This window comes from Mastigoproctus giganteus, chromosome 9 (genome assembly GCF_048544385.1).
Source record: "Mastigoproctus giganteus isolate SK-2022 chromosome 9, ASM4854438v1, whole genome shotgun sequence".
In the NCBI taxonomy this organism is placed as follows: domain Eukaryota; kingdom Metazoa; phylum Arthropoda; class Arachnida; order Uropygi; family Thelyphonidae; genus Mastigoproctus; species Mastigoproctus giganteus.
The window spans coordinates 188,980,418-189,002,116 of NC_143583.1; the positions used below are offsets into that span (position 1 = coordinate 188,980,418).

The 21,699-nt window shown below is 36.6% G+C and overlaps 1 protein-coding gene across 3 annotated transcripts in view; it reads left to right on the forward strand.

The window, feature by feature from the left end:
* Positions 1-21,699, forward strand: part of LOC150080960 (G patch domain-containing protein 1) — a 242,313-nt gene that overhangs the window by 161,736 nt on the left and 58,878 nt on the right. For all 3 annotated transcript variants that reach the window (XM_090381880.1, XM_090381879.1, XM_090381878.1), the window contains 2 exons: positions 2,788-2,921; positions 16,069-16,172. In XM_090381880.1, the coding sequence (XP_090238006.1) occupies positions 2,788-2,921; positions 16,069-16,172 (238 nt within the window). The remainder of the gene's footprint in view (positions 1-2,787; positions 2,922-16,068; positions 16,173-21,699) is intronic.

The following is a 21,699-nucleotide window of genomic DNA, read 5'->3' on the forward strand; positions in this document are numbered from 1 at the left end:
AATGGATGGCCAGTGCTCAAAACAGAAGGAACTGGAAAGTTGCTGGAGAGGCCTTCATCCTGCAGTGGACTGAAAATGGCTGATGATGATGATGTATAATAATAACATTTTACTAATATACTAACATTACAATGCACTGATCAAAATCTAATCAGGAAATGACCTATGTAATTATTTACCTGCACATTTGTAGTGATGTAATTGTCCCCCCTTTCTCCCATTGGCTCAAATAAATATCACTAGGTGGAAAACTTTAATGTATAGAAAGATATTGAATAGTATTGGTGATAATCCACAAACTTTGCTTGCACCCTTATTTGTTGATATTGGTTCTGAAATGTGTCTGTTCATATATTTTATGCTAATTTTTATGCTTTTATATATACTTCCTATTGCATTTATTAGTTCGGGGGAGGAATGTTATTATTTTCTAAAATTGTCCATGGTTTTTCTCGATTCAAACTATCGTAAGCTTTTTTCATAATCAATAAATAGTAAGTATGTTGGTAAATTTTGTTCTTTTCTCTTTTCGATTATTTGTTACAGGGAAAATAAAAAAATAATAAAAATTCAAAAATCAAAACTGTCTTAAACATACTTACGGTCTTTAAAAAATAATAAAATAAAAGAGGGAGAATGCTGATTTCATTTATGAGGCTCTAAGAATTCCTAAATGATATTTAATCCTTTCACAACTGGATCTGCCATATATGTATGGGTTTCCCCAATAGTATATTTTTGATTGTGGTGCTCTGTGGAGTGTTTCTATATGAAATTGCGTAAAAATTAATTTTGTAACTAAATGTTTTTAAATATTATTTTTTTCTTATTTTAACTTTAGTGCCTAACATTAGAGCAAAATGATTGTCAAAAATAAATTTTTAAATAAAAAATTCATGAAAGTAATTAGTAAAAAAAAAACTTGTGGCTATTCTTAGTTTTTGCTGAGTAATATTCTCTATGTATATTTATTTATCATTTAATTCAGTTTCATCTCGTCAATTTCTAATCTGCATTGCAGAGAATTTCAGGTTTTTTATACCTAAATCAGACAACAAAGACAACAGGAGCACCACTGTACTATAGATAGATGCTGTCTGGAAATTTCATTTCTTATGCCTAAGAAATGATTGTATTTATTGTAAAAATAATTAATTGCAAACTTCTCTGACTTCTTTGCCAGAATATAAACAGAACATCTACATCCATTTGAAAATTTTTCAAGACTGTTAAATTTTTGTGCCTATTTGTTCATTTTATGCAGCTTGCTTTATTATTTTTCTGTCTTTCTGCATTGCCCTTTTCAGTATGTTAAATAACTATAAAAATATCTTTGGCATACTGTGCAACCATGCAATGCATTTATTGTGTAAGTCCAAGATTTGGTGAGCTCTCTCCAGCATCATATTATGACTATTCTCAGAACAGTCAGTTTGAAACCAGCAAATTCTTTGTCAAATAGTAAATAGTATAAATTGGAGAAATAGTTCAGGACAAAATTCAAATTAATTCAGACTTTATTCAGAAATTTAAGTTTTTTCAGCTATTAATTAAAAAATTCTGAACAAATGTTCAAAATTTTTTTCTTAAATTTATTTAACCCATCACCAGTCACATAAAGGATTAACCTCCTTTGTATGAATGGGATCACATCACATGAATGTGCATTTGAAATATCAGTGAAAAATAATTCAAAATATTCACTTTTTTTGATGCTCCCTTTATTTTTAAGCTTTCTGAACACAGCTGTAAAAAATTCCATTTTTTATATAAAAAACATATTTTTAATTAATTTTTAAATTAAAACTACCTTTAGACCTGTCAGTGAGCAAATTGTAAATTGAAAAACCCACACACTTCAACAAACCCGTACAACTGACATGTATTGACACCAACTGTTGTGTGCCTGTTATTGGCACCAGCATGTCAATAGCACGCACACCGACTGCATAAAACATGAAGTATGCATGTCAACAGTTTGATCCCTGATGACGTTTCAGTATCGCAAAACCAGAAGCATTACTGACTGCAAGAAAGCACGTCAGTAAAGCTAGCTTACTATCAGTAATTTTACAAGACAGATGACACCCAACGTGTGCCTACAATTAGGTTTAACTTAACTACTGAATTTTTCCTATTTGTGCAATATAATTAACAGAAATTTCTGGAATTTTCAGTGGAGAAATCAAAGAAAATATTTTAAAAAACAGCTATTAGGAATTTAGCTGCTGGACGGAGTAAATGAAACCATTGGACAGAGTAAATGAAACCATTGGACGGAGTAAATGAAAAGCACAAATTACTGAAATATTCTGGGGTGGGTCTCCTCAACCCCCGTGTGTCAGACTCAGGATTAAAAGGGTCTTGTAAAGGATAGCCTGTTTTTAGATGTACTGTATATAAATTACGAACATTTTTCCTCAAAACTAAATTTTTACCCCTCATTTTCTTCCAGCATGGCTAATCTTGATTCATAACATTAACTCTTTCCTTTTATTCATAAAAAAATACTAATAACCATTTAAACTTCAAATAAATAAGTAAGTGAATTAATCAAAATCGTGTAGAAGTGAGCAAAGTGTAAATTGAAAGGAGAGAGAGAGATTAGGATACATATTTCTCCACTCTTCCCTCTTATAGAGCAAGAAGAAAATAGTCATATATGCCATACCTTAATCACTTTGTTTTTAAATAAACATCAGTGATGTTCATTTTTTTTATTTTTTAGGTATTCACAGAATGATAATCTAACAGTCATTTAAATACGCCCTGTTGTTTTTGTTGCAGGTCTTCATTTGTGGGACTGCCTAAACCAAAACAAAACAGATTTTCTATATTCAACTTCTTGTCAACACCAACAGAGCCATGTTCAAAACAAGTTATCCACCCATGTGTCAAGGAAGATGTTGACAAAACAACAGGTAAAATTATATATTGGGAAAGTTAAAATAATAGTTTACATTAGAAGTGTGAAGTACTGCAGTTTGATTTGGTCTTTTGCTGAAAACTGGATACCATGGTCACTTAGAGTTGCATACAATGGCATGAAATAACGATGTAGCATTAGTAGGTGGAAAATGAAAGATTAGTCTGAACTAAGAAATATCAAAGTACTCGTATAGTATAATTTTAGTATTTTGACTTTGCATTTAGAAACCATGCATCCTTGATTATTTGTATAATGCAAGGGTGACAACCTTTGTTCTTCTGAGGTCTGGATGAAAATTAGCTTGGGCTGTTCCAATTTTAAATAGTATACAAGTTATAATGAAGAAGTTGGTTATATATAAAGGTATCCCTTGTGTTTTTTTTTTTTTTTTTTTTTTAATTCAAACAACCGTAGCTTCATAACCATTCAGAATTTTTCCTAAGTGTGAAACGCTATATTTTTGCTGTATTTCATTTATGGAAAAAGATGTACAGAGCAGCTATCAAGTATCATGTAAGTGAAAACCCTAATTTGTGCTAAGTTTCATACATTAATCCTTTGCAGTACAGAATTATTTTTTCTGTCTTCTCCATGTAGTTTAGCTCTAAAATACAAAACAAATGACTATTCGAAATGTGCTCTTCAGAAATTATATATTTTTTTGATTTTCACAAGCTAATATATAAAACTCTTGTGTTAAAACATTTTACAAACTTTTTAGACATTTTAAATATTATAATATAAAAATGATTTTATGATTTTAATGTGTGGTATTTCTTGAAACTTAATCCTGGTTTTCTGAAGCATGTCTCACAATACCAGACTGTTTTTTTTTTTTTTTTATCCCGCTTCTAATACTTCTCTAAATACATATTGAACAGCCTTCTTATTTAGATTCTCACTTTTCATCAAAATGAGGACATACATTGTCTGTCTTCTGCACATGAAGTCAGTAACCTTTTCCAGATTGTTCTTATTTTGGACATCTATCAGCTGAAAAGGCAACTTCTTTTGAAACTGCTTGTGGTGAAGGTTCTTTTCATATGCATCTGCCACCTTCATCAAGATGAAATGTTCACAATTGTGGCTTCTTTTTAGAAGCCAGAAAAACAACTTTCAACTTTTTTTGGTTTTTGACTGAACAAATAACTAGCATAGTAATGATTTAACTCCCTGTATTCACAAAGCCAGCCGCTATTTGTGAATAATGGCTGGTTTTCCTTTTGAAATCCTCCCCCCCCTATTTTTCCCCTATTATATCAGTTTCAGTATATTACAGAAAGCAGAAAACTTAAGTACATCTCCTTTGTCTTTTCATTGTAACCCTTCATCCTCTTTTCAAAAACCAATATGCTCTTTAATTTTCTTTGTGGACTTTATCTCTGATGGTAATACCTTCATGTTTTCCATAACAGTTACTCAGTGTATGTTTAGTTTCTGATATTTTTCTGCTGGTGTAAAATCAGTCAGTGAATAGAAATTCGTAACTCTGTACTTTTAGGCAAATTGAAGACGAGATGATGCAAGATCCTTGAAGTGAAAGTTGGCCTGTCTTAACAAGGCATTAGTAGGCTTTTCAAAATATGACATAATAGCTAACACACAACCTGTTTCTAATTAGCTGAAATAAATACATGAAGGCCCACTTTGTTGCTTTTGAGGGTAAATAATATTGGAATGAAATGCTATTTACCCTTGAAACTAACAGTTTCGTTAATTCTTTGTAGTACAAAATATTCATAAACGTTTCATTCAGATCACTAAAAATATTTTTTACTTCAGATCTGCTACTCTGAACAAATTTTGTTTTGTATTTTGTTGGTGTGCAGTCATGCAGCATCAAATCTTGTTAACAGGAGAAACTGCTTCTACAGGAATGGGATACATTTAAATAGAAAGGGTGCAAGAATATTTGCTGATGCTGTCGAGGCAGTGTTAGGTGAGTTGGAAAATTGCTAGCTTGGGGGGGGGGGACTCATGACTGATAGATTAACAAAAGCCACAGGCAAAGGTGAAAGTAATTCTTGCACTGCTTCTATTGGAATGAGCAGCAGCCCGGAAAGCAAGTTGCTGGGGATTTCCAGCAACTGCTGGGAGTCATCATGGAACAAATAAATACATGGGCTGTATTGGGGTAACTAAGCATATATGGAACAGGTGCATGTATACTTGCATGTACACCAGTGCTAGAAATATAGTAAATAAATTTGATGAATTTGAAGTGCTGGTGAAGACATCAAAGGTGGATATTATTGGGATATCAGAGACGTGGTGTTACACAGATGTAAGGAATGCAGATTTTGAATTTGGGGAGTACAATGTGTACAGAAAGGACAGACAGGATAGGAAGGGAGGAGGGGTTATACTGTTAGTTAAGAAACACAAAATCTAAGGAAATGCATCCAGTTGACATAGATGGACAGTTCAATGTTGAGTCAGTTTGGTGTGACATATGCACTGAGAAAGCAAAAATGAGGGTAGGAGTGTGTTATAGGTCTAATGACTGTGATCAGTACCCTGAACAATTGTACAGAAAAATAGAGTGGGCCAGTAAATCAGAATGTCTTATAATGGGGGATTTTAACTTCCCAGATATTGACTGGAACTTGTGGGTTAGTCACTCGCATACTAGCAAGACTTTTGTGGATTTATTGGATGATTGTTATCTACAGCAGTATGTTCGAAAGGCAACAAGAGAGAGTTTCCTCTTTATCTGATTATCAGCAGTGATTATTCATGCATTAAGCATCTGCAGATAAAGGAACCAACTTGGTGGCAGTGATCACAGTGTATTGATGTTGGATTTACTTAAAGATGTACATAACTATCATAAGGGGTAAAGGAACACGATTTTGCTATCGGAAAAGTGACTACAGTGGTCTCAGAGATTTTTTAAATTCTATACAGTGGGATCAACTTGTGGCGTTACCAACACAAAATGCTAAATCGTAAGCATTCAAGGAATTAATCTTGGAAGCTTTTTGAAGAAATACCGTTGAAGATTTAGGCCTAAATGGATGTCAGATGAACTAATGAGACTCGTGGCAGAGAAGAAAAATGCATTTGATGCATATAAATTATCAGGTGTCACAGAAGCTTATGGTAGATATAAGCTAGTCTGTAATCTTGCCTCCTAACAAAGATGGTTAGGCAAGCAAAGGCAGACTATGATAAATCTTTGGCAAAGGATGCAAGGAAAAACATCTAAGATTTATTTACTTATGTAAACTCTAGAAGGAAATTGATGAATCAGATTGGTCCACTTCATATCGATGGTTTGACTGTTGATGATACTGCTCAGGTAGCAGACAAACTGAATGAGTATGTTATGTCTACATTTACACATCAGGAGTTATTTAGCGAGGGGGAATGCCAAAAGTTTATCAAACTAACATAGAGCTAAAAGATTTTGTAATAACAAAAGAGAAATTGTTGAAGTTAAACATAAGAAAGGCAGCAAAAATTATGAGAGCATCCTTGGATTCATAAGGTGACACAACTAGTTACAGACCTGTTAGTTTAATTTCTCTTCCAGGAAAAATTATCGAGTCACTGGTTAAAGAAGCATTGCAGGATCATCTAGACAAGACTGCAGTTATAGTTCAGACACAGCATGGGTTTGTTAAGGGGAAGTCTTGTCTGACCAATTGATTGGATGCTACAATATAGTCACGAAGGAACTGGATGCAAAAATTAATTTTGATATCATATACTTGGATTTCAGGAAAGCTTTTGATACTGCTGCCCATGGAAGACTGCTGCACAAATTGGAACAGTTTTTTTTTTTATGAAAACCCCAAACACGAGAGGTATTAGAACCTATACTACTTGGTACCCTGCTTTGGTTGGAGGTTGAGGAGATGAAAGAAGATATTTGTTGACATTAGACTTGAACTTCTGTGGACTGTAATTTTCAGGAAATACGTACAAAGGAAGGTTTTTTTCAGAAAACAGCAGTTGAATGAATAAACGAGGAAGATCAAAAGTTGGTTTTGAGTTTGAAGTTGGCAGTAAATGGATGTTGGCTGGTGGCACCACGTGTTCAGACTGATTTGAAAGAGAGGGCGGGAATTATAGAAGCTAATTCAGAAGAACAGTGCCCATGGAAGTATCTGTAGAAGAGGCATGCAGCAGAAACAGTGCGTCTATGAGACAGCGAGTGGAGAGACTCTGTTAGAGATGAATCATTAATTAACCTAACTGCCCTCTTCTGAATGGAATCAAGAAGCCTGAGAGAGGTTTTGGGGGCACCACCCCAGATGTGGGAACAATATTCCATGGCAGGGCGGATTTGCAATTTGTACAGAGTGAACAGCTGTTTGGAAGAAAAGTAAAGACGAGAGCAAAAGAGAAAACAAAGTTTAAATGCAGAGGAAACAATATTTGTAATGTGCTTGTGCCAAGAGAGATTAGAAGTCAGGGTAATTCCTAAAAGAGATATATCATTTTGCCTGGAAATCGGAGTGTCACTAAAGATAAGCATAGGAGCAGAAGAATCCGTTTTGCGAGATATAAGAGAAGACTGAGTTTTAGAATGATTGAAATCAACTAAGTTGTCTTTGCCCCACTGGAGAATTACCTGGAGATTGGCATTTAAGGAATTCGTAGCGGATATTCGAGAAGTTGAAGCTGATTGGGCAGGACAAGGTTTCTCAAAATGGAAAGTGGAATGCAATGTGCTATCATCGGCAAACTATGGATAGGATTTCCAGTCAATGGAAGAAGGTCATTAATATACAAGAGGAAAAGAATGGGGGAAAGAACTGAACCTTGGGAGACACCCGCATTAGTGGAGAAGTTAGAAGACAGAGCCATCTACCATCACCCTCAGTAAGCAATCAGAGAGAAAACTGGATAACCAATTACAAAAAACAGTTGGCAAACCATAAGATGGAAGCTTGTTTAGAAGACCTTTATGCCAAACACAATCAAAGCCTTTGAGATGTCAAGAGCAACTGCTTGTGTTTCACCAAACTTTTCCATTGAATTTGTCCATAAATGGGTAACATAAGCCAGAATATCACCAGTGGATCGACACTGACGGAATTCATACTGGCAATCGTTGATCAGAGGGAAGGTTTCTAGGTAGTTTAAGAGTTGGTGGTTAGTTGATTTCTCCATTACTGTAGAAAGAGTAGAAGTAATTGCAATGGGATGATAATTGGATGGGAGGGATTTGTCACCATTTTTAGGAACTGGCTGGATATGAGCAAATTTCCAAGCAGAAGAAAAACCACCTTTGGAATAAGAAAGTGAAAAAAGGTGGCAAAGAACAGGAGTAAGTTCAGGAGCACAGTTTTGACAACAAGTGGAGAAATACCATCAGGATCTGGAGCTTTCTGAGCATCAAGATTCATCAAAATCCTTCTGATATCCTTTTGACGGAAGGCCACAAGAGGCATTGAATGGAGCATGTTGGGAATGGTGGGAGGTGTTTTACCAAGATCATTAATACATGAGTTGGAAGAAAAATGGGATGGTAGTAGGTCAGCTTTATCCTTGGCTGAAATGACAACAGAACCATATGGTTTTGACAGAGGTGGGAGCAAAGATAGACAAAAGTTGCGGCAAATAGCTTTGCCAAGAGACCAGAATGCTCGGCTACCATTAGGGCAAGAAGCAAGTTTTCTACTCTTAGTCTGTTCAAAATCTCGTTTGGACTGATTAATAACTGCTTTACAATTGTTGCGAGCTTTGGTGTAGGCAGAAAATGAAACTGTAGAGTTGGAAACAAGCCAATTACGATATGCAACATTCTTTTCTTGAACAGCCTTAGCACATTTATTGGAAAACCAAGGTTTAGATAAAGGACGAGATTTTAAACGTGGAGTGTGGGATAAAGGATTCCATTACTACAAGAATAATTTCACTGACAAGATCTGAGCAAACGTTTACATTAGAAGTTTTGAAATAGCAATCCGACCAAGGAAAAGAAAAGAAATCTCGCAGGTCATCCCATTTTGCATTCTTGTAATGCCAAACAACAGGAGGTTGGGAACAGCCATGAGATAAAGTTTCCATTTGAGAAGAGACAATCGCCAAGTTGTGATTTGAGGTGCCTAAAGGATCACTCACTTTGACTGTGTAGTTGGTTGTTTGTGAAAAAAATATCAAGCGTGTTGGCTGCTTGGTTAGGATTGTCCAGTATTCTTGTAGGTAAATGAACAATCTGTGCAAGGTCATTTGTAATTGCAATAGCCTAAGCATCTCGACCAGCTGGGTTGGTGTGACTAGAAAATGGAAGCCAGCTGGAGTTGTGAACATTAAAATCACCAAGGAAAATTACCTCACCGTTAGCAAAGTTGGACTGGAGAAAGTCAAGTTGCAAAGAGAGGAAGTCAAAGAGCTCTAAGTGATTAGTGGAGTTGGGAGAATGGTAGAAAAAACAGGTGAATTTGACACAATGAGGTAGAGATATTTTAAGCCAGAGAAGATCGAAGTGAGGAGATTCCAAATTACCAAGTCTCTGACAGGGAATATCAGAACGGACATATGCACAAGTACCACCTTTGAGGCGAAAGGAATCATGCAGCGAATAATTTTGGCAGCTGAAATGAGCAGTAGTTGAATTAACCGATAACTGAGATTCGGTCAGAAAAAGTACGTGGGACTTGGCAGACTGCAAGTGGAAATTCACATCGTTATGATTAGAATTGAGACAAAGTATATTTGTGAAATGAACTACAAAGGTTTGGGAGGTTTAGATCTTTTCGCAGATAAGTTTACTCTATAAGTTTGACAATTCATGGTGTATTCAATAGTAAGAAAAAGTGGGGGGGCATGCTGTATGAAGTAATTAAATTTTTGGATATGGCATACACATGGTAAGAATATAGCAAGATCCTTGACGTATCGTGGCCTTGACAATGTCTCCCGCTTACACACTACTCGGACTCCCTCCAGTCACTATCTGGCAGAGTAGAGGTAGCAAGATTATACACTAGCTGATCTGGAAGCCTCCTAAAGAGTTACCAATAGGTTCGGTCCAGTGTACTAACTAGTGGCCTGCCTGCGAACACCATTGTAGAGCTGTACCCTCAATGTAAGGAAGATTGGATCTCTCCATGATGTTCATCATAACCTCAAAAGTCATTAATCATACTGTATGATGGAAGAGATGGGGAAGGGTTGACCGGAACTTAGCTGTGGAGTGGCGCCCACATCAACACGCGTTCCACCACTTCAAGTCTCCAGTAAGCAAAGTGGTGGTATCACACCGGTTGATGAGAGTCATCTACCACCTAGTATTGCCTGGTAACACAGAGGGGCGGCATTCTTTCATGTGTTGTGGGTGCCACACTTCGACCCCTGCTTACGTTGGTTCACACCTAGGTGGTCACCCACAGTGCTTGTGCATGGAGTTTATACCCAGGATTACTAACAGTTGCACCATCGTGAAGGTTCAAGCAGAGGATTTGGCTGTCACAGACAGTCTGGACTTTGCCGAAATTGAGTCCAGTTGACTTGAATGTCACCCGAATATCAGTTCCATCAGCATTTTAGACTCCCAGGTAGCAAGTACGGCTTGTCTGGCATATCTTAGAGAATGTCTGTGACAACCTCAAGGACCAAAGTGTAGCATTAAGGGGAAGTTGCTGCTATGGATAAAGAGACAGATGAGTGGGAGAAGACAGAGTGGTAATTAGCATTAGTAGAGGCATATGATGCAAGAAAGCAAGCTTATGCAGCATCAGCAAAAAAAAAAAAAAAAAACCCCTTCCACTTCACCCCTCCATTCATTCGAAATACCTGTCCAGCTGAGCCTTAAATTTATTTAGGCTATCAACCTTCACAACAAGGGACGGAAGTCTGTTGCACGAACCAACTATCCACTGGCTAAAGGCAAATTTCCGCACATCTATCCTACATCTGTCTTTCCTCAATTTGAATTTATGCCCTCTCAGGTGATTATTCTGAGCAAGAGGAAGATTCCCATAAGCATTGAGCATGCTCAAACCATTCAAGACTTTATACACCTCTATCAGATCACCTCGCCGGTGCCTAGTCTCCAGACAATGTAATTTGCAAAATTTAAGCCTTTCTTCGTAAGAGCAACCCTTTGTTCCATTCCCTAATCTTGTTGCCCTTCTCTGTACTCGTTCCAGCAGCTCTACATCCTTCTTGAAATGAGGCCTCCAGACCTGTATACAGTACTCAAGGTGTGGCCTGACCATTGCCTTATACAAGGGAATAATCACCTCCTTATCCCTGCTAGAAAAATTCCTGTATATTATTGACAAGACACCATGAGCTACTCTTGAAGCCCATCTGCACTGCTCAGAGAACTTCATATCTGCCCGCACAATTACCCCTAGGTCCTTTCAATCTCTACCACTGTCAGTGTAGTACCACAGAGTTGATACATTGCTCTGGGGTTGCTGTTTCCCATATGTAGTACTTTACATTTGTCAATGTTGTTAAACTTCATTTGCCACCTCTGAGCCCATCTGCTCAACCTTTCCAGATCCTGTTGCAGCAGCATAGCGTCAGTAGTGTCCTTAACTACCCTGCCAACCTTTCTATCATCTGCAAACTTGGACATTAAGCTAGATATACCATCATCAATATTATTTATAAATACAGAAAACAATAATGGACCCAACATTGAACCCTGAGGGATTCCACTAATAACATTAGTCCACAATGAGCAGTGTCCATTGATTACCACTCTGTCTTCTCCCCTTCAACCACCCCTTTATCCATAGCAGCAATCTGCCTCCAATGCCACACTGCTCCAATTTGTGCAGCAGTCTTCCATGTGCAACAGTATCAAAAGCCTTTCTAAGATCCAAGTATATAATATCAGAGTTATTCCCTGCATCCAGCTCTTTTGTGACTGCATCATAGTATCCAATCAAATTGGTCAGGCAAGACTTCCCCTTAATAAAACCATGCTCTGTCCGAGCTATAACTGAAGCCTTGTCTAGATGATCCTGCAGTGCTTCTTTAACCAGTGCCTCCATTAATTTTCCTGAAACAGAAGTTAAACTCACAGGTCTATAATTACTTGTGTCAGCCTTTGATCCTCCTTTCTGAATTGGGGTCACATTTGCACATCTCCAATCTATGGGTACCTCCTCTGAGTCCAAGGAAGCTCTCATAATTATGGCTAAGGGTTTGCTTACTTCCTTTGCTGCCTCCTTTAATATAACTTGATATATCCCATCCACCCAAGGTGCCTTTCTTGTGTTTATCTTTATTTTCTCCTCCACTTTACTCACAGTTATTACAAGATTATCTAGCTTACTGCCAGAGTTGAATACACCTCTGGCATTCCCCTCGCTGAATAACTCCTCATGTGTGAATGTCGATGCAAAATATTCAATTAGTTTGTTAGCTACCTGAGCAGGATCATCAACAGTTGAACCATCGATATCAAGTGGACCAATCTGATTCATCGCCTTCCTTCTAGAGTTTTCATAAGTAAAGAAATCTTTGCTGTTTTTCTTTGCATCCTTTGCCAAAGATTTCTCATAATCTGCCTTTGCCTGCCTAACCTCCTTTGTGACTTGGTTACAGACCAGCTTATATCTATCATAGGCTTCTGTGTCACGTGTTAATTTATATGTAACCCATGTATTTTTTTTTCTCTGCCATATGTCTCATTAGTTCATCTGACATCCATTTAGGCCTAAACTTTGAGCAATATTTTTTAGTTGGTGTGTAAAGCCTAGTAGCTTCCATTATAAGTTCTTTGAATGCTTCCCATTTTGAATTTGCTGTTGGTAACATCATCAGTTGGTCCCACTGTATAGAATTTAAATACTGTCTCAGACCATCGTAGTCGCCTTTACGATAGCAACAACCCTTTCCTTTACCCCTGATGGTAGTTACCTCTTTGAGTAAATCCCACTTCAGCACAATGTGATCACTGCTACCTAGTGGTTCCTTTATCTGCAGATTCTTAATGTATGAAGAATCACTACTGATAATCAGATCAAGAGTATTACTCTCTCTAGTTGCCTCCAAAACATGCTGATGTAGAAAACAATCATCCAATAAATCCACAAAAGCCTTGTTAGTGTGTGAGTGACCAACCCACAAATTCCAGTCAATATCTGGGAAATTAAAATCCTCCATTATAAGACTCTCTGATGTACTGGCCCACTCTATTTACCTGTACAGTTTCTTATTATACTCATCAGAGTCAATAGGCCTATAGCACACTCCTACTCTCAATTTTAATCTCCCAATGCTTATATCACACCAAACTGACTCGACACTGCACTGTCCAGCGATGTCGACTGGCTTCACTTCCTTGGATTTTGTGTTTCTTAACTAATGGAATAACCCCTTCTCCCTTTCTATCCTGGCTATCCTTTCTGTAGATGTTGTACTCCCCAAATTCCAGTTCTGCATTCCTTATATCTGTGTGACACCACATCTCTGATATCCCAACAATATCCACCTTTGATGCTTTGAGCAATACCTCAAATTCATCAAATTTATTTACCAAACTCCTAGCATTGGTGTACACGCAAGTATACATGCACCTGTTTCTATTCTTAGCTACCCTAACAAAACCCATGTGTTTACTTGTATGCAAAACAGGATGCAGGATATTTCAGAGACTCCCAGCAGTCTCTGAAATATCCTGCATCCTGTTTTCCAGGCTTCCGCTCATTCCAATAGAAGCAGTGCAAGAATCACTTTCACCTCTGCCAGTGGCTACTGTTAATCTATTAGTAGTCAATCAATGTATGGACACTACTCTTCATAGACTAATGTTATTAATAGAGTTCCGCAGGGTTCGGTGTTGGGCTCATTGTTGTTTTCTATATGTATCAATGACATTGATGATGATAATGGTATATAAGGTTTAATGTCCAAGTTTTCAGATGATGTGGTACTACACTCAGGGTGGGAAATGAAAAGGACCTCTGGGTAATTGTGCAGTAGGATATGAAGTTTTCTGAGCAGTGCAGACAGCCTGCCATAGCATGTCATGGAGTCTTTTCAATAATATACAGGAATTTTGCTAGCTGGGATAAGGAGGTGATTATTCCTTTGTATAAGTGTGGTCAGCCACACCTTGAGTACTGCATACAGGTCTGGAGGTCTCTCTTTTAGGAAGGAAGTAGAGCTACTGGAATGAGTACAGAGAAAGGCAGTGAGATTGGTGCAGGGGAACAAAGGGTTACTATTACAAAGAATGACTTAAGTTCTGCAAATCGCAATGTCTGGAGACTAGGCACTTGTGAGGTGATATGATTGAGGTGTATAAGGCCTTAAATGATTTGAACAAGCTTAATGCTGATGGGATTCTTCCTCTTGCTCAGATTGCTCACCTGAGGGGACATAAATTCAAGTTGAGGAAAGCCAGTTGTATAATAGACGTGTGGAAATTTGCCTTTAGTCAGAAGGTGGTTGATTGCTGGAACAAACCTCCATTGACTGTTGTGGAAATTGATAGCTTAAATAAAGTCAGAGAAGAATTGGAAAACGTTAGGAGGGTTTTTTTTTTTTTTTGCCAATGCTATATAAGCTTGCTTTCTTGCATCATATGCCTGTACTAATGCTAATATCTGCAGAAATCTTTTTCTAATAATAGTCTTGAAAAATGATATCTGTCTGTCCATTCTTCTGACCAGGATTTCTTTATATTAGTTTTTTCATTTAGTCCATGGTGACACCAAAAAGACATCTTTAGTTAATTCAAAATCTAAATCAGAAATGTTATTAGACATTCACTATGTCTAAATACTTCACTTCTAACATGGAGTGTGCGGCAATTTGTGACTTCTATAAAATGCTGATAACAATTGAATATAAACATTTGTCTACTTTTCACACTGTTTATATCAAATACAATAATTATGCGAGCACAATGGGGAAATAAATATTTTTTAATTGGCAACACTGACTGTTGCAGCACAGTGATATTGGATTATAAAGGGTTAATATCAAAAAACTACATTTAACAGTGATAGGTGCAAATTCATTTCACTACATTTTAGTGTGAGCTGAACCCTTCTTGTGTTTTATGTGTTGCAAGTATCTCTCAAGTTATGTGATTAATGTTATCCTGACAATCGTTGTGTAAAGGAAAAATGCATATCTGAAATAATTTTCATTTCTGGATTTTTCCCTCCTCTGCAAAAGTACTTCTTTATGTTAATTGTTTTATAAACATTTTTAATTGCAATATGAATATAATCACATACAAAATCATTTAACGTTCTGTACTTACTATAGGTATTAAATATAGTAATAGTTAATTGTGCAGAATTAGCAGTTTTACTTTTTACTTATTAATTCCTCCCCCCTTCCGGTGGTATGGTATGATATCAGCTGGTCTGACCAGTGTGGGACTTATATTACATTGCTTCTCTTAACAGTTCTCCTCCCTTTATGGAGAATGAGGTACCCTCTACTGGGGAGAATGCTGAGAACAGATTTTATTTTTTTAGGGGCCCTCACTGGCAAGCCAGGGTTCACCCCAGCCAGAGACCCACACCCTTCTACCTGTTCCACTTTCACGTGGTGGTGAACAAGCAGTGGAGGGAACTTTGTTCTCCAAGGACCCAGCAGCTAAGTGGCCAGAGAAACAACAGACCAATACACAGACTATGCAATAACCTATGCTTTCTGACTTTTACAGAGTTTGTATTGCAAAACAGAGTATACCCGGAGTTGGGGAAGACTCCCAGACCAGAGCCACAAGGCAGAAAACACTATACACTACATGCTATAGAACATGGATTTTTCACACTTGTGTTCAGGAAAGATTGAAAATATGGGTGGCATAAAAAAATTAAAAGGTTTAAACTATTTTTTTTTCCTTCTGATATTTTCAAATTTTTGCACACACGGTGGAATTTCAAACTTTTCTGTGACTAATGATGGGCTACAGTGATTAATTCAATTCTGACAATCATCGTGTAAAGGAGAAATGCATATCTGGGATTAAAAAGATGTTTATGTCTTTGATTTTAGAAATCTTTACTTAGAATAATACAAATAAACATTGGACAAATAATTAATCTTAACTTATGGATCTTTTTTAATAACCAAGTGAATGAATGTTTAAAGGCTTAAATAAATGTTTATTATATTATTATTGAACTTATTAGCATGTATCTAGATTATTGCCATTACTGTCATTTTATGTTTTGCAATTTTTGTTCTTTCTGAAACAGAAATACAGCAATCTAATAGTGAACCTTCTAGTCATTCCGAACAATGTGAAACTTTTTCCCATCATGATCAGATTCAGCAAGAGGAGAAAAACAGTAGTAAAAAGGTAGGTTGTTGTTTATTAATACAAGATGACACTGCTGTAGTTGGCGTCTCCGCAGCCAGGTGGGCAGCAGCAGCAGTGCGTAGCACACGCTTCTTGATTAGACCAGGGTTCGAGCCCATGACCACCAAATATGGAGGATGCGGAAAGGTCAGGGAATGACCACCGCATATCCCCAGAGCAATATGGCCTTGGTTGCTAATACTCCTAAAAACCAAATAACAACAACTGCTGTAGTTAGTACAAAATTCATTTGCTAAGTGGTGGGGGAATGCAATGAGCTGTCTAATTTATTGTTTATTTCAGAACTGGATGTTCTGAAATAAATGACTAATTTTAAAGAATGGCATACATGTATCAAGTTCTGTTTTAAACTAGGCAAACTGCTACATAAACTTATGGCACTTTAAAATATTCTTTTGGAAAGGAAACATGAGTATAACTGTAATTTGAGTGGTTTTTTTTTTTTGTTTTTTTTTTTTGTGTTCAAATGTGAAATAACTTCCACAATGCTGATATTTCAATATGTCTATTTTCCAAGCAGACTGGATGGAAATGTGATATGAATAAATGAACCTGTTCAAGCAAACAGTTATTCCTCATTATCCAAATAATGATTTGGATAAGGAAATGGGAATCTCATTTGGATCATGGCAAATCATTTTGGTACAAAATTGGAACATATGGTGGTTTGTTACCAAATTTGTGTCTCATCTTTGGCTGACACGCAAAGCAGAATCAAGTCAGTGTGTTTTAAGACCCACAAAGGTAATCTTCACAAGAGAAGACCACAATATTACCTTAACTAAAGGTCAAACAAATTTCTTTCAACATGAAGAGTATGCTGATTATGTTTTTTGATAATTACACAATTATTCATTAGGAGTTTATTCCACAGCAACAAACTGACTTTGCCATTTGTTACTTTAGAGATGACTGAGTTTAAATCAAGTTGGAGACAAGAAATTCTTAAAGGCCTTGTCAGTTTGAGGCTGTATCTCAAGCAGAGGGAGTATGTTGCTCGTGCATATGCAAATTGGCCTGTGAGCACATGCATCTACAGATTTAATACACAGGCATAATATGCTTTAAGACTAAGGCCTGCTCCTGCCAGAGAATCATGAAGCTTAAGCCCAAGAACTGTGAGATAAGTATTTGAAAAACAGTTATTGTATTTTTTTCTTTTTCATTATTAATCCACTCAGGGTCCCGAGTGCCAAGCAATTCTAGTGACTGAGTGATTGTCAGTGTGATCTATAGCAAGCTCTCTACAGAACAGTTTATATTTCTGAGTAGAGAATTTAAAATCAAATCTTTCTGATAAAATAGCCTAAAGGGAAAGTAACTAAAGCTCTAGAAGGAAAGCCGCTTTGATTTAGTTTATTAGTTAACAAGACTAACACATTAATTTTCAGCCACTTGGTCACTAGATCCTGCCTCCACATGGTGAGACCAGAAACCTGGGAGGATAGGACCTCACTCCTGGAGCTAAAAGGAGCAAGTGAGCCATTCATAGGGGACAGTATACCCCAACCAGTCCAGTAAACTGATTGATGACCACAGTTTTCAAAACTGTGCCCTCTCTTTCATATAATATACTCTACTATCAGCAATCAGTCTCTGAGCAATCTCACTCCCTTTCTTATACAAAAATATATATATAGAGTCCAAACTCCCAAAATGGTGAGATGATTTAAATCTGGAGAAAGTGAATGAATCTGGATGATTTAAAACTTGTGGAAGTGATAAACCCATCACTCAGAAAAACTCCAAATCTTTACTACTGGAGGAATTCCTGTAATGGTCCCATTACCAATCTTGTTGCCCTTCTTTGTACTCATTCTAGCAACTCTACATCCTTCCTAAAATGAGTCCTCTAGACCTGTACGCAGTACTCAATGCTGCCTGACCATTGCGTTATACAAATGGATAATTGCCTCCTTATCCCTGCCAGAAAAATTCCTATATATCATTGAAAAGACCCCATGACCTGCTCTAACAGCCTGTCTGCACTACTACTCAGAAAACTTCATATCAGAATGCATAATTATCCCCAGGTCTTTTTCATTCTCTACCATCCTGAGTGTAATACTGCACAGTTGTATGTTTCTTTGGGGTTACTTCTACCCATATGCAGTACTTGTGCATTTGTCAATGTTAAACTTCAGTTGCCACTTCTCAGCCCATCTGCCCAGCTTTTCTAGATCCTGTTGCAGTAGCATACTGTCCTTACTGTAATTAACAACCAACCTTTGTTTCATCTGCAAACTTGGACATTAAGCCTGATATACCTTCATCAATACTATTGATAAATATACAAAACAACAATGGGCCCAACACCGAACCCTGGGGGACCCCACTAATAACATTACTCCATGAGCAGCGTCCATTTATTGCCGCTCTCTGTCTTCTCCCACTCAATCACCCTTTTATTCATTGTAGCAACTTGCCGTATATGCCATACTGCTCCTATGTGTATATAGTGTATGTGCAACAGTGTCAAAAGCTTTCCTGAAATCCAAGTGTATGATATCATCTTTTTTTCTGCATCCAGTTCCTTTGTGACCACATCATAGTATTCAATCAAATTGGTCAGATAAGACTTCCCCTTAACAAACCCATGTTGTGTTTGTTTGAATTATTACTGCAGTCGTCTAGATGATTCTTGCAATGCTTCTTTAACCAGTGACTCCATTATTTTCCCCTGAACAGAAGGTAAACTAACAGGTCTGTAATTACCCAAGTCAACCTTTGATTTCCCTTTGTGAATTGAGGATACATTTGGACATCTCCAGTCCGTGGGGTCTTCCCCTGAGTCTAAGCATGCTCTCATAATTATGGCTAAGGGTTTGCTTACTTCCTTTGCTGTCTCCTTTAATATTACTGGATAGATCCATCCATCCATCCATCCCAGGTACCTTTCTTATGTTTAACTTCAAAAATTTCTCCTCCACTTTGCTCTCAGTTATTACCAAATCCCTGTTAGAGTTTAATAAGTTTCTGTCCTCCACTTCCCTACAAAATTCCTCATGTGTGAATGTAAATGCAAAATAATTGTTCGGTTATCTATGTCAGCTATCTGGGCAGGATCACATTTGTATTGCATTTATGCAGCAACCTCTTACGTTCCAACTGAGAGGTTGCTATATAAGTTGGAGTGTGTTAGCATTAACAATGGCCACATAATGCAAGGAAGCCTATGGTTTATGCTACACCAGCCAAAAAAAAAGTATTGTAAGCAATATACTGAGATGTGTTGAAGGATGGGGAAAGGTATAAATGGTCATTCTTCAGAGAACTTGAGTTATAAGCAGGGTCGTCCCTCATGATTCATTGCTAGGGCCCAACCTTGTTTTTGATGAGGAATATAGGGGAGGATGTCTAAATTTGCAGATGATACATAGGTTGGGAGGGTGGTTAACAGTGCCAATCAGGCTGAGTTTCTACTGAGTGATTCGGATAGCTTCATGGTATCAGCAGATTGAATGATGGTGGAATTTTCACATTGAAAAGGGACACAATAACCAGGGGATATAAATATAAAACATTTGGGAGACATAAACTGGACCTCAGGAAATTTACATGTGGTTAATGTGTTTTTTGACCACTAGAAAAACTATCTTCCTGGGTGGTTGAAGCCACTGACAGTCTTATGAAGTTTAAGGGAAAGCTGGATAAGTCACCTTTTGGAAGTGAAAGAGTATGATAGGATTGGCACAGGTTGTAAAATAAGAATTATTTTATTATTTATTTAATTTCTTGACTTAGCATCTTTCGGCAATACCGACTTAAGACACAGCTCTCCAGATTTGATACTCTGGCATTCTGGATTAACTTCAGCAATAATAACACTGACATCACTGTTGTTGTTAATTTAGTGACTAATTTATTTCTATCATGACTTTCTGTTGCAATTTTTATATCCCACAAATAATTTTACATTTTATATGCACTATGGGTAGCTCTTGCAGCAATTCTAAAGTAAAGTGACCAAGATGTCCTGGTTTTTAGCGTACTGGTATCCTGAAAGTTTCTTTTTGGGATACAAATGTAAAGGTTTACCCAGCAATTTTGTCATCACCATTTGCAGGAATTAGTTTTTTTCTAAAACTAGGTCTACCAAATATGACTTTATAAAAGACATTTGCATTTATTGTGTTGGAAAAACTACATGAGTTCACCAAGAGCTGATTCTAAGGAAATAGAGATGACAGCTGGGCATGTTTTTTCCCAATGGTGTAGATTTTTGAGTGCACCCATTGTGCTATTCTTCAAAGCACATCCTGTGTTTTAGCTCCTATGAGCTAAAAGGAGGAATACCATGAATGGGAGAGACAATCTGCCTTACAATCTTTGTTGACGTTACTCAAGGTTGTGATTTGATTTTTGTTACTAGTTTGGAATTTGTAATTTTGAGAATTTTGCTATTTAGAAGATGTAATGTATGACAAGTTATTTATGCCTTCAAAAAATTCATACTGATGAAAGTTTATACTAAACAATTGAGTATAAAAATTTTTGAAGTATTGTGGAAAAAACACTTCCAAAAGTTTCTGTGAAATTTTTTGAATCACTATTTAATGAAGCATACTTCCACGTTATGCATAGTGTGCTTGGGCATATCAGATAAGCAATTGCTAAAACTGAATGTTCCAAAAATTACATAATAGAGGTTGAGTTGTATGTGTCAAACAATCCAAGTGATTAAATTATGCATTCAAGAAAAGGTTGTTCCTTTGAGTGTTTGCATTTTAACTGGAAGAAACGATATAATTTAAAGGTGAAATATTTGATATGTATATAAAAATGACATGTGAATACCTAAAAAAAATGGACCAAATCCTTCCATAAATTCAAATTTATGGCATGAATGCTTTTAAAGACTACATTAGTTAGGAGGAAGTAACAGATATGTGTAATGAATGGAATTTCAAATTGATGAAAACTGAAAAGAGAAGAATAATGATGGCTTAAGAGACCTTACATTCAGTGGTCACTGTTTTTCTATGAAGTTTGTAGTTCAAGAGCAGACCTCAAAAACTGAAAAATTATGTGGTTTTGTGCCTGTGATTCTGGTATATGATGAAAAATATTGAAAAAAATTTTTGGAAATTGATGCATCCTTGTTTAAAATTATTATAACTGGTCATACTTCAGTTCTTCCATAAGTGATAAAAATCTATATATTTTTGTAATTAAAATCTATTGATTTTGTATTTTAAAATTCACTATCATTCACACTAAATGTTATTTATATTTTCTTGGAAATAAATTCCTTTGGAATTTGTATGCAAAAACTATAAATGCCCTTATGTTATGTAAATTTAACCTCTAAAGATTTTTATTGACCAAAATATGATTGGGCAAGTCCCTGGCTCCTGATTTACTTTATTGCAATACTGCTTAGTTATTCTTAAAATATATTAGTTTACAATATTTTAACATTAATTATCAAGCATATCACACGATAATTATCATTCAATATGCGCATATCGCACAATAATTTTAAAAAAGTACTAATTGACTATTA